This window comes from Cyrtonyx montezumae, unplaced genomic scaffold (assembly GCF_038088225.1).
Source record: "Cyrtonyx montezumae isolate F1298 unplaced genomic scaffold, pur_monq_1.0 scaffold_3, whole genome shotgun sequence".
NCBI lineage: Eukaryota > Metazoa > Chordata > Aves > Galliformes > Odontophoridae > Cyrtonyx > Cyrtonyx montezumae.
Genome location: NW_027072034.1, coordinates 147,680,078 through 147,693,611, shown reverse-complemented (window position 1 = coordinate 147,693,611; position 13,534 = coordinate 147,680,078). Strand labels below are relative to the sequence as shown.

At 35.9% G+C, this 13,534-nt stretch overlaps 1 protein-coding gene across 1 annotated transcript in view; it reads left to right on the top strand.

Annotated features, from left to right (window-relative positions):
• The window catches only part of PRKAR2B (protein kinase cAMP-dependent type II regulatory subunit beta), an 85,714-nt gene extending 72,422 nt beyond the window's left edge, over nt 1-13,292 (top strand). The window contains exons 5-11 of the mRNA XM_065743658.1: nt 3,814-3,920; nt 4,763-4,916; nt 6,294-6,395; nt 6,970-7,044; nt 9,137-9,202; nt 9,347-9,491; nt 10,862-13,292. Coding sequence (XP_065599730.1) covers nt 3,814-3,920; nt 4,763-4,916; nt 6,294-6,395; nt 6,970-7,044; nt 9,137-9,202; nt 9,347-9,491; nt 10,862-10,995 — 783 coding nt within the window. The 3' untranslated portion in view covers nt 10,996-13,292. The remainder of the gene's footprint in view (nt 1-3,813; nt 3,921-4,762; nt 4,917-6,293; nt 6,396-6,969; nt 7,045-9,136; nt 9,203-9,346; nt 9,492-10,861) is intronic.
• The last annotated feature ends 242 nt before the right edge of the window (nt 13,293-13,534 follow it).

The window sequence follows — 13,534 nt, the reverse complement described above, 5'->3', positions numbered from 1 at the left end:
CTATCTCCTGCTTAATTTGCTCAAAAGCCTGCTGCTGCTCAGGGCCCCACACAAAATCATTCTTCTTCCGTGTCACCCGATAGAGAGGGCTCACAATGAGACTGTAGTTTGGAACATGCATTCTCCAAAAGCCCACTACACCCAAAAAAGCTTGGGTTTCTGTCTTACTTGTGGGTGGAGACATGGCAGTGGAAATACTAGAGTTAGTGTACTGACAGTGATAGTGAGCCCCAGTGAGTGCTCCTCAGCATCAGCTGGACCAGCCAACCTCACATAAGAGGTTTCAAGCCAGATCCAGAGGTAGGATACAGCCATCTGGGTCTCGGGCTCCCGAAAGTGTCTGATATCTGCCCTGGAGGCTGGGGGGCAGTGGTGGCATCACCTGAGGGAAATGTGCAGTGTTCAATACTGAGCTGACAAGTGAAGGAGCCATAGAGGACTATGTGAAGGACTGTGTAGCATCAGGCAGGAGACACTGAAATATTAATAATAAATAAAAACATAAATAAATAATGTCTGTTTAAGCATAAGTAAAGACCTTTTTACCTGTGAGAACGATCAAATGCTGGACTAGGTTGTAGAGTTAATCTACATGTTTTGGGATGAAAGAATTAAGAATACCAGCTCACTGTTTTTCACTAGTTAGTCATAGAACATTCTCATCATATTAAATGTTTAGTATTTTGAATGCTTTAATTACAGGGGATAATGTCATATGATTGACTAGAAAGACAGATTTTGTTTTTCAGGAAATTAAGGACGATGCCAAAAGGCAGAGTTTGACTGACCACAGTAGGCTGTTTTACTCTTAAAATTTCGCATTCTTGTCACCTTTCTTCAGTTCTGTAATCAGTAACAATAGATCCAAGGACATTCAGTGTTCCTGAGGCCAAGCAGTGCATTATCACCTACACACGGTTGTACAGCTTAACTCTTACCCCTCCCTCTCCAGCTAACCCCATGAAACCAAACAAGTAATCAGCATAGTTTTATCTGGACTGTTTTCTGGGAAGAAGCCCTGGCTCAACCATTCCTTCAAACCATGACCAGGGCTTATCAGGAGGAATGATGGTTGGCACAAGCCCAGGCTGTTTCAGCTTTGCTGACAGTTTTGCCAAGAGCAAAACGTGCTTGAGCATGTCCTGTGGTCCTGATGAGCTGTACTTCATAGTTGGCTCTGGTCCTAGTTGATCTAAACATGCAGAAGAACTTTCCTCATTTAAGCTAATACGAAACCAGGATAGGTACAGTCTTGGTCTAAATATGAGAAAAGAAAACCGCACTATTTCCACTTAACATTGTAGGGGAGGATATATCATGCTGTCTGTTGCTGGTGAGGTAACTAGTGCTTCTTCAGTTTCCTGTCTCCCAGTAATAAAGGACCCAAGGAGACAGCATGGAGCTGCATCAGAGGAGGCTTTGGCTGGGTGTTAGGGAAAGGTTCTTCAGCCTTTACAAGTGTTCAGCCGTGGAACAGGCTCCCCAGGACAATCCTTTTATTGATATTTACATGCTTCACCATTCAGAATGTAAAAATAATAATAATAAAATCCATTACTGCTATTGATCAGAGTGTGTAAATAAATGTTATATATGGAATCAAATTTCAAATAATTTAAACTTCAGCTTTGGCATTTCTTATGTGTAGAAAACATTATTTTTAAGAATAAAGAGCTATAACTGTTACTCTTGAAAAAGCTGTATTAAGATAATGAAACTCTAGCAGAAGTCGCATATTTCATGACATCCATGTTCAATAGTTCAATTTCTCTATAAGTTTTATGTCTATTAGAAGTGCATCATTTTAATAGAGTATCATTCTAGCAGTATGGAATACCAGATTGCCACAGCATTACACAGATCTACAAACATTGGCATACAAAAATTCTTCCTGGTTTCATTTTATAAGTGTTTTCCAAACTTGAACTGCTTTCAGATTGTGTCATTTTACAAAATACTGGAATGAGTTTTGCATATGATAGCTGATCTACTTTTCAATTTTGAAATTACCCATCTTTATCCATTCAGAGCAACTACAGAGAGTGCTAGCAAATTGAGCCTCATTTTGGCAGGGAAACAAGAGGATTCACATAGAAGCAAGCTAAGCAAGCAGGTTTTGTAATTCTCATGGTGACATCAAGAGCCACGTGCCTGGTTTGGCTATTGTGGTCTGCTCTATCATTATTTTGTGTTGAAAGATTTAGAAATAGGACAGTTAAGTTAGTTGCAGTTTATTCATAAAGCTAAAATACGTGTAATACTTCAGAAAATTGTATACAGTTTTCTGTGTCTCCCAGTGGTGTGCACATGTACACTTTTGTCTTGAATTATAACCTATTCACTGAATAGATAGTTAAATGATCTTTATTTTTGCAAAAGCATACCTCTGTATAACAAAAAAAAAAAAAGGTGCCAAATCAGAGACATACTCAAAGGATTCCTTGCTGGCCTAGGTAGACTGCATTATGCATTTTACCATGATACGTACTGAGGATGAGTGCTATCCATCTGTTGTTTTTCTGAGCCCACACATGATAAATTGATTCTGTAAAGTAAAATTGTATTTGTCTGCTTTCATTTTTAAATAGGATCTGATAACACAAGCTTGATATTTTTAAAAAGGTTTGTGTAAGTGAAGAAATCCAATAAATCAAGGATGGAATTCATTCACCTAACTTCATCTGTCTACAAATTAAGTATCTATCATTGAGTTGTAGTAACTCCCTCTGTCATCAGTAGGAAGAAAGAGCAACCTCTAGAGAATTATTCTGAGATATGTGGTATGTTTATCTCTGCCCATGGGCTGCAGAAGGACTCTTACAGGACTGGTTTAGCTGGTTTTGTTTGTAAAGGTAAAAGCCATTTTTCAGTGGTTGGAAATGCTATGAACCCAACCATTCAAAAATGCCTGAGGATCTAAATCCACTGGCTGTTCTGTGTTGTGGTTTTCAGTTTAAGCTGTTCCAGTGTGATACATACCTGGTAAGCTTGAAAAAGTCTGTGAGAATTTTGTGCTTACTCTCAATGTTTTAAGTATATTGCTGAATAAACTGGAAATAAAATTGCAATTATTATTTTTTTAGGATTTGTATCAGTTCACAGAAGAGCTCATTTGTTGGTTTTGAATGTAAATAAATAGGTTTTAGCAGGTCTACAACAGGCAAGGCAGATCGCATAATTAGTTATTGGTTTATTCTTTTATAATTCAAAAGTTGACATTTTGTTAATTTCTTAAAATTTACCTCCAGATATTCATATTCCATTCAGTTAAATAAAGTATTTTTATAGCCATGTGTACATTCCTATTTCCCCCTGAGCCTAGCATTTACTAAACCAAAGCAGTACAGACCATTATGGTTATTTCTGTCCAAGCTTCATGCGGACCTTATGTAACTCAGATTTTCAAAGTACTTGCAGTCATTTTGATCTAGTAAAATATTTCTGAAGACTAAACCAGGTTTAGTGTGTTGTTTGCAGTGAGGCACACAGCTCTATAATTGGTGAAATGAGTGAAGATTGAAATTCTAGCTTTGAATGCTTATGAGCAATTTTTATTGCAGTCAAGATGTATTTTGTCATTGGTAGATACAAGAAGAGAAGTTGGGATTGGAACACTGGAAGAGGAAAAACTAACACTAAATAAGAAGTGAAATCTGTCTTTCTGGTTTGCCCATGCATCTCTGTAGCATAAACATTTTAATGTTCCTAATCAGTTTCTGCATATTTGAGAGGTGGGGCAGTTTGTTACTATGAAGAATAAGATTTTGAAAGCAGATAATAACATATTGTCTTTGACTATGTTCTTTTAAACAGGAACAGATGTCTCAGGTGTTGGATGCGATGTTTGAAAAGCTGGTTGAAGGAGGGGAACATGTCATTGATCAAGGAGATGATGGTGACAACTTCTATGTCATTGATAGGTGAATGGCCGTGTCTTGTGGCACAGAGTATTATGCAAAAGTCTACTGAGAAAAGTCTATTTCTTGATGTACTTCTACTTGATTCTTACACATTTGCATGGCAGAAAGAAAATAGAACATGTGAGAACTATTGCAGTTCTGTTTGAGATTTGGAGTGCAGTTTTGGAAATCATTCACATGATTTATCAACGTGTACTGTACAGATATTCAGCACTGAACAGAACAGTGGCTTAGTGTCAGTGAGGATGGCTGTAGGATACCATGTTCCACTGCTTTCTCAAAACAACAGAAAAGTTAATAGTTGAGTTAATAGACGGGGAAAAGAAATCCACGTTAAGTCAGATAATTGCATGACCTCTTTATTTTGTAATCTTTTGTTGCTTTTCATATGCATTCAATGAATGTGGAATTCATCTAGTTATTACCTTATAAATTACCATTTTCAAGTATTTTAAATGAGAAATTGTATCATTTCATATCATAACAATATATTGCATTTGTATTTAGTACAGTTAAAATGAAAATAATAAACATGAATACTAGGTTTGATCTTTATTTTTCCTAAATACAGTTCTGGCAATCAGTAGATCCTGTCTATTTTTACAGTGAATTACTTTCAAAGTTAACAACCTTATCTTTCACTTAAAAGAGGAACTTTTGTTATATATTGAATATTTTCTGATCTAATGGGGTTGTCTCAGCAAGGTGCTTAATATAATTTAAGCAAGTGGAATGTGTATTTCAAAGACTTTATTCTTGGGATTCATTGTATATAGAGTGAGAGTGCTGAGCAAAGAGCAGGATTAGCTTCTATTCAATGTATTTATATATTTTATTAACAGAGGGACATATGATATTTATGTGAAATGTGATGGTGTTGGGAGATGTGTTGGCACCTATGACAACAGAGGAAGTTTTGGTGAGCTGGCCTTAATGTACAATACACCCAGAGCAGCTACAATTATAGCTACCTCTCCTGGTGCCATCTGGGGTTTGGTAAGTGAAATACTTAAGTTAATGTATTATTCATTTGTTTTAAATATATTATCTAAATGGCACTGATATGCTGTAACAGTATAAAAAAAATTACAATTTTAGAAAGATTAATATTAAAAATTCTGAGGGCTCTTAGCACTTCCTTTTTTCCAGAAACTGTGGAAACAAACCTGAGGCTCAAGAAAACAGAGTTTAAAATAAAAATAATGTTGTTTTATTGTACTTTATTGTTAATTGTCCAAACTGCAGAATGGTTTCCTGCATCTTGATATGAACACTGTTGATTCCAGAGTAGAACTCAAATATGAAGTTATTTATCAGTGTTACATTATTGAAATCTTTGACAACAGCACAGAATTTACCAAAACAGTAAGAGTGGGTTGGCTGTTCTTAAGACTTACATTACAATGTGGCTGATCCCAAGACAGCATTTTCCTATTGAAGCAAAATGCATACTTTTCTGGCAAAATTTCATGTTTTTAAAATCCCCGTGACTTCTGGGATCATCGCAGAATTTAGGACACTATGAGAATAGCTTTAAAGTGGATTTGCTTGCATTGGCCAGCAAGTCCCACACGTTGCAGTGAACAATTATTTGCAGAGCATTTCACCTCTCCCTTCAGGATGTAATGACATAAAGTTTAAGAGAAAGAAAACACCATGCATACTGTTTTCAATTGTCTGCCTCACTTCAAGTGGCAAATACCAAAGAATGACCAATTGACTGTTAAGAGCAGTAATGGGACTTGTTCTGCTGAAATAGCAGGAAGTGGCTTTATTGTGGTCTGAGACCCAGAACAAGTATTTTGTTTTTGTAGAATAACTTCCTTGCTGACATATCAACATATGTGGGACTTCAGGATGTTGAAGAAACTTTGCAAATTAAATATTTAAGTGTTGAGGATTTAAATACCTTAAATTATGTTGGTTTGAAAACCATTAAACACTAGCTTGTTACATAGAGGCTAATATACAAACAACCTGCCCCTCAAGAGGTTAGAAATACTTTTTTTTCCTGTTTTGAATTGTATGGTATATATTTCGGGATAGCTATTGTTCACACCACCCAGTGCTCATCATATAGCCAACCTGTTTAAACAAATCTGTAAGTAGACTCTGTATGTATGTACTGCCAGAGGGCAGAGAAGCTTTTCACAATGTGAATGAGATTGAGATCAGGAGCTTAATTTTCGGAGCTCTTGACTGACCTCTAGAGGAATTTAGCTTTCTCAACTGACTCTAAGGGAAAACTAGATAGCTAGCTTGCTACCTAAACTGAGTGACTAAAATTGGATAATATGAACATCTTCAGCTACTTCTAAAGAAGTATGTATGTGTTTTCTGTTGCTAAACTCTCTTCTTTTTTTGTGTTTACAGGACAGGGTAACATTCCGAAGAATCATTGTAAAAAATAATGCCAAAAAGAGAAGAATGTATGAAAATTTTATTGAGTCATTGCCATTCCTTAAATCTTTAGAAGTAAGCTTTCTATTGCATTATTTTAATGGCTTTATCAGAGGTACTTGATAAAATTCTGCTTCTGCAGATTTAACATTTGCAATCAAATTTTTCCCCACAGTAAAATTTAGGATACTGCTTTGGAAAAATACCACAGTTTTTATATTTTAAATTTTAAGGGTAAAGAACCACTTTTAATATTGTATTTAAAATTGGTGGGATGTTTCTGTTTCTTTTACTTTCAGTTTTTTGAGCTTAATTTTGCTTGATAATAGTAAAATTAAACAATTATTTAGGGAATTTCAGAATATTTTCATTTCACTGTTATATTTGTACGTGCATGCTTTTCTGAAATAACTTTGGAAAACTTGGGTGTATAGTCATCCAAAATAGAAGCTCTGTCAACACTTCCACCTCTTAAGACTATAATATAACTATCGGAAATGCTATTTGGCAGCTCTTTTATAATTATTATCAAAACAGGAGACTAAATATATGCCATGCTGTGTAAAGATTCATGGAAAGAAGCATAAATGAACTTTCTAAATATTATAATGTTCATCAAATATTTTTAAATTTCCTTTCTTAAATGAAGGTATCAGAGCGTTTGAAAGTGGTTGATGTGATTGGCACCAAAGTATACAAAGATGGTGAACAAATCATTGCTCAGGTACAGTTGATTTTTTTTAGTGTTTCTCTTCCAGTAGGTAACAGTTACCATAATATTTATAAATGATACATGATTTTAAACTATATTTCCTTTGTCAAAAGAAACAATGAATCTGGCAGAGGTGATATTGTTTCAGAAGCTAGTTTTTTACTTACATAGTACTCTGAAAAAGTTCCCTTTCTGTTGGTATGAATAACCAAGTCAATATTTTTAATATATTTAGCAATTTAAACTGTATTATCAGATGACAGTTTATACTAATGAGCACCGAAGACCTACCTTGTTTTTGCTGTATATGTTCTCAGTCGTAAGGTTAAATTTTCAGGTGGTTTTGTGTGGAGACAGGAGTTGGGCCCTTTGAGTCTTTTAGATCTCTCCCAGCTTGGGATATTCTATGATTCTGTGATCTAGGAAACTGTTTGGGATAGGCAACTGAGATTGTCTTGCCCAAAAGTACTTACTAGATAACAGATACAGCCCTTGGAGGTCTATTTATATGAGAAACTGTAATCATTTGGAAAGAATGCAGAGGTGGAGAAACAGGAGTAAGGATCCTATCAGCTTCCATAATCTGTTTTTTCCCTGCTTTTTGTAAGCTATGTCTTTTCATGAAAAGTATTTGCAGTCAGTTCTCTACAGATGTTTTAATTGTTTGGTGACTTAAAAGAGTATTTCACGTTAAAAGTGGTTTATTTGGCAACAATATTAAAAAGGTAAATTTCAAGGCACTGGCTGACATTGTTTTAATGTTACAAGAGCTGCTCCAAAAGTAATGCCTCATATTTTATTATATTGGCTTACAACATCAGACATGGATGTTGGTGGTATGGCAGTAAAGGCTGAACCTTCTCCCAGTGTTCTGTTACGTTTTGTTGTCTGAGACAGATGGCAACAGAGGGACAGTCTTGACACAATGGCATCTTGACATGAAGAGCATGTGAAACAAAACTGAATTCCTCCATGAGGAACAAAATTCACCCACTGACATTTGTTGATACTTGATGAGCATTTATGGAGACTAAGCAGTGGATGTCAGCACAGTGAGAAGAGGGGTGGTTCATTTCAGCAGTGGCAACACCAGCGTGGAAGACAAGCCATGTTCTGGACAGCTATACACAGCTATTGCACCTCAAAACCAAGAGCACTTCGATCAGTTCATCCATGTGAATTGGATGATTATAATCAGGGAACTGTGTACGAAGCTGAATATTGACTTCAGTGCATTGGAAATGAAGGTGGCAAGGTTGGAATATTGCAGTTTGCAGTAGTGGGGTCCAATGAATGCTCACGTAGGAACAGAAAGAACACCGTATGTGAGTTTGTCAGAACCTATTGAACCAATATGAGGATGAGCATGACAGTTTCCTGGACTGCACTATTACCAGTGTTAAGACATGGTGTTACCACTACGAGCCTGAGTTAAAACAGCAGACAACACGTGTATTGAAGAAAAACCTCAAGGCACATTCCTTAGCAGGGAAAGTAGTGTGTGCTGTGTTTTGGGATAAGAAAGGGGAGATCCTTCTGAATTTCCTGTAATCCAGACAAACCATCAGCTCTGACTGCTGCATCACAACGCTGACTAAGCTGAAGGCTCAAACTTCCAGAGTCGGGCAAGAGAAGAAGACAACCTTTTTCTTGCAACATGGTAACTCCATTCCCCTTATCAGTTTGAAGACTGTAGGGCACATTGCTACTTTTGGCTGGACTGTCTGACCATGCCCACCGTATCCTCTGGATTTGGCACCTAATAACTTCAGCCTGTTCAGGATGATGAAAGATGGACTGCATGGGCAGCATTTTCCTGGGAACAACACTGTCATTGGTCATTGCAGCTGTGAAACAGTGGATCACCTCTGCTGGTGCAGATTTTTATGAACATGGCATGCAGGTTCTTATTCACCACTGACAGCTAATGGTGAAAAAAAGTGTTTTGTAGCTGAAAATTTGCTCCATCAAAACAGTGTTCTTATGATCTTTGTTGTGGTTTCCATGGAAATAAATAGGAGGCATTACTTCCAGACCAACCAACATAACATGAATTTAAAATCAAATTTCACATTTCCTTTACCCACCTTTTTTTTTTCTACAGGGTGATATGGCTGATTCCTTCTTCATTGTGGAATCTGGGGAAGTAAGGATTATAATGACAAGGAAGGTAAAACATCCTTAAAACACATAATTTTTTTTGTGAAATCTTGATGTATTATAAACATTACTGTTGTTGTTAATTTTGCTTATACAAATGAGTTCAGCAAATATTGATCTCAATTCTTCTTTTTCTTTTTACTTGATATTTTAGGGTAAGCCAGATGTAGAAGTAGAAGAGAATGGAGCAGTTGAAATAGCTCGTTGCTCAAGAGGACAATATTTTGGAGAACTTGCTCTTGTAACTAACAAACCACGAGCTGCTTCTGCATTTGCCCTTGGCACTGTCAAGTGTTTAGGTATCATTCAATAATATTTATGATATAATCTGTCGGATTGTTTTAACTGTCAACTCTGTCTCTCTCCAGAATATAAGATTTTATTACATTTACCCAAATTAGGCTTTTTAAGCACATCACCTTTTACTATGCATTCCTATTTATTTCCATGCAAAAATTATTTAGAATTATTAACTGTCATTGAACACAAATTCTCTGACTTTTCTGTGATTTCATCAAAATAAAATGGCTTCAGGATAGTGCTGATAACATTGCTGCAAACCTTTTATAGCTATCAGAAGATCCTGTCCAACACTGCAGCCAGCTAAAGAATTTATTTTCACATTGTACTGACTATCATCCATAAAATAACTTTGTGGTAAGACTTCTGTCCCATTGTATCACCATGACTTAAGCTTTAACAAGTTCTTTGTCTTCACCAGATGCTAATTAAATCATTCTGTCACACCATAGTTTACTTACAGACAGCATCTTCTGACCCATTCCTTTTCATTGTCATAGTGTTTAGCTTCTACATATCCACATCTAGTTATGGGAAAACAGTAAGGATGGATTTGGCTGCCTTGAAGGATGGCTTGATTACCGTGCCAGTAAACAAAAAAATTATTTCTTATTTATAACTTTTTTTTAATCCATATCTCTAAACGCACACGGATGAATAGGCAATGAAAGCAAAAACTGTAGAAGGGAGAGAATGAAAGAAGAGAATGAGAGGCAGTGTGGAGGAAGATTATCTTCACCCAATATTGGTGATTCATAGTTGGCACTTCTGAATAGCAGAGACCTGAACTTTTCTGTTTCCTCCCTGGCCTGCTGGCTAGAAATACAGTGGATAATGTCATGTGGTCAGTGAAGGGAAACATTCTGGTTGGACAGAGCACACTGACATGACATGGATTACTGTTTCCAATGTTTTTATGTTTGCTGGGAATTAAATGTCTATTCATTTCCACTGTGAGTGGAAACAGGTAAAAACAGCAAGATGTGACAAGCTAGACCCCAGATACAGCCAACAACATCAAGAAAGGATATGATTTGTTTGAAATCCCAAGGGTATTAACACTGCATTCTGCAGAGGAATTCAGGCCTTTCCACAGTTCTCCTGCATCACATAAATCTTAATTTGAAAATATAAGTAAGAAACCTAGGAAATTCTAAGTTTATTTATGAGGTTTCATGACAGCGATGTATATGAATCTTTTTTCAGCTATGTTGAGTGGTTTTCTTCTGCGTAAACAGAGTGTATACCTCAGTAGTATCTTTCCAGTTACCATTTGAAATTTTCCTTTGAAATATCATGAACAGTAAGATTGATGCCTACCACTGACGAGCACACTGCATTCTTTCTTTCTCTTTCCTTTTTATCTTAGTTATGGACGTGCAGGCATTTGAAAGGCTTTTGGGACCTTGTATGGAAATCCTGAAAAGAAACATTGCAAACTATGAAGAGCAGCTAGTTGCTCTGTTTGGAACAAACATGGACATTGCTGACACCAGTGCATGAACTAAACGTTGGAGCAACGAGATCAGTTATGAGAACATAGCACAGTAGTGGTTAGTCCACTGAGAAATTGTCTCTCTTCCTATAGATGCCAAGCATTTTCTGTGATTTTAGCAGCGGGTTTGGGGGTATTTTTTTTTGGACTTATTACAGTGGAAGTACTAGTAAACAAAATAGAAATTCAGTGACCTGTGGACTTGGCTTTTTAAAGTGCTCAGCTCTAATGCTTCCACATGAAGTGAAGAAGACCTGTGGGGGAGCGCAGCACCTTTGAAAATCAAGTCCTTTAAAGCAACATTTCTTTAAAGATTAGATTTCAAAAACCCCACACGCGATGAACTTGTTAAACCATCTTCTGTCCTTCAAAATGATTACAGTTTTTCTGGGAAGACTGTTAGTTTGAATGTGGTATGTTGAAAGTATTAGTGCACACAAAGTGTTTATATGTATTAATACAGAAGATATACAGTAGATATTACTTTCTGACTATGACGATTGTCATGATTTTATGTTGCTTTTATCACAAGTGTAGTGAATCACAAGACTGATCGTAAGACAAAGCATGACAATGCATTTTGTGTAACTCTCATGACCCAAATCTGATTTTTAACATTTTGTAATTTGTCTGGAAGTCCTCTTTGTTTAATATGTCATGTTTCAGCACGACATTGTAATATCTTATGCAATTTAGAGGACTTGTATATTTTTGCAATAAACTGCATTTTTTATTAGTTACGTGTATTCTGTATAGTCTAGAGTGAGAACAGCTGACAAATTAACCTCAGAGCTTTAAAAGCAAAGGCATAGGTTGTTGTCATGTTCTGCCTAATCATACATAACCTATATCGTTTTACTTCTCCCCGTTTTATATTATGCATTTTGTCTTCTCTATGCTTGTTCTCCAGTTAGTTTTTTTAGATCTCACCTTTTTTATCTGTTAAATCTTTGACCTATTTCAATTCAAAGGATCTCTGTATATCTCTCTTCTTGCAGTCTAATCTAAGCTATCAAAGACCAGATCTAATTAACAAAGTGACTGATATTGAGAGCCATGCTAAACTAAGCTTGTTCTTGAGAAAATCCTTATCAGCAAGTGCTAAAATATATTGAATTTTAAAGATCGATAGTTGAAAAGCTTTGTACAGTTCTGGAAATAATGCTGCTGTTAAAGCTAACATGTCCTGCTTTCAAAAAATATTGGTCATCATAAAATACCTTTTTAGCTCTAATAGCATGGGATACCTTCTGAGACTGAGGAGAGAGACTATCATCTTAATTAGGAGCACAGGGCTCATTGCTTTCAAAGGTCTGTGCCTGGAAATTTCAGGTACAGCCCAATTTTAATAGTGCTTACTGACCTATCTGTTGATGTACATAGCAAGCTAGTGCACGTAATGGCAGCAGAGTAGTTCTGCCAAAGCAGTACTACAAGAACTATGGAAGGCAGCTTGTGCCCTGTTCAGAGTACCTGAATGATAACATCTTTCCTTCTTAGATAATGACTTTTCTAATGCCATATATTTATGTATGTTGATGTAATTACTATCCTGTAATTAGTGATACTTTCTGACAATTTATATAATCATACCTACATATGAAATTATGATTATACAATACAATTATTGTATATAATTTATGCCATATAGTATGGTATAAATTATAAGTCAAATTATTAACAAGCCCCAATCTGAGCAAAATTTATTACAAGTGTCATTTTTTTAACCTGGAAACCTGGTATGAATAATTGCACATATGATAATCTGCCTTTATACTTCTGATTTATGGAAAAAAGAGAAGCTTGTTATACTAGAAGGAGATATCAGGTAACTAAAATCTACACTCCTGTCATTCTGTATGCTTAATCTCTAAAAACTACCTAAATTTTGCACTAGCTGAATGTGATGAAAAGAAATGCTAGAAATTACTTGTATGGCAGTAAACTACGATCAAGGCCATTGATGCCAGTCATGATATTTTCAATATTGTTGGTTATATTTAAAGTTTCCTTACAATAAACAACACTTTTATATATATAAATATATGATTATTGATATTGTTGTGTGTTTTAATTCCATTATTATGAAGTTGCAAGTGAACTATTTATATTCATTTATTAAAACATTCATAATTCTTAACACTTTCATGTTGATTTTCATAAGTTATGCAGACACTCTGGTTACTGGTTGTTGACAACACGTTGCTGCTGTGTAGAGGATGGTTTGCTTTAGTTTATAGCTAGGAAGATGCTTGTGGTAGTGGGGAGTGACAAATTTCAGACCATCAGACACTAAGATTTTCTAGGTCCCAAATTATGGCTTCCTGCTGAGGCAGTTTCTTTATGTTGCTCTTGGGAACTGGATGATTTCTGGTATTTTCTTTGTTGGTGAATTACCAACAGCAATAAATTGTTGCTTTGTAAGTTTGGTACAAATCTGTATATGTTTCATCAGTCAGTATTTGGGATTTCTCCAGGACCTAGTCATGTGTGTGCTTCAGACTTGCCAGTCCTAGTGTTAGAGATGTGGCATATGTTCATCTTATG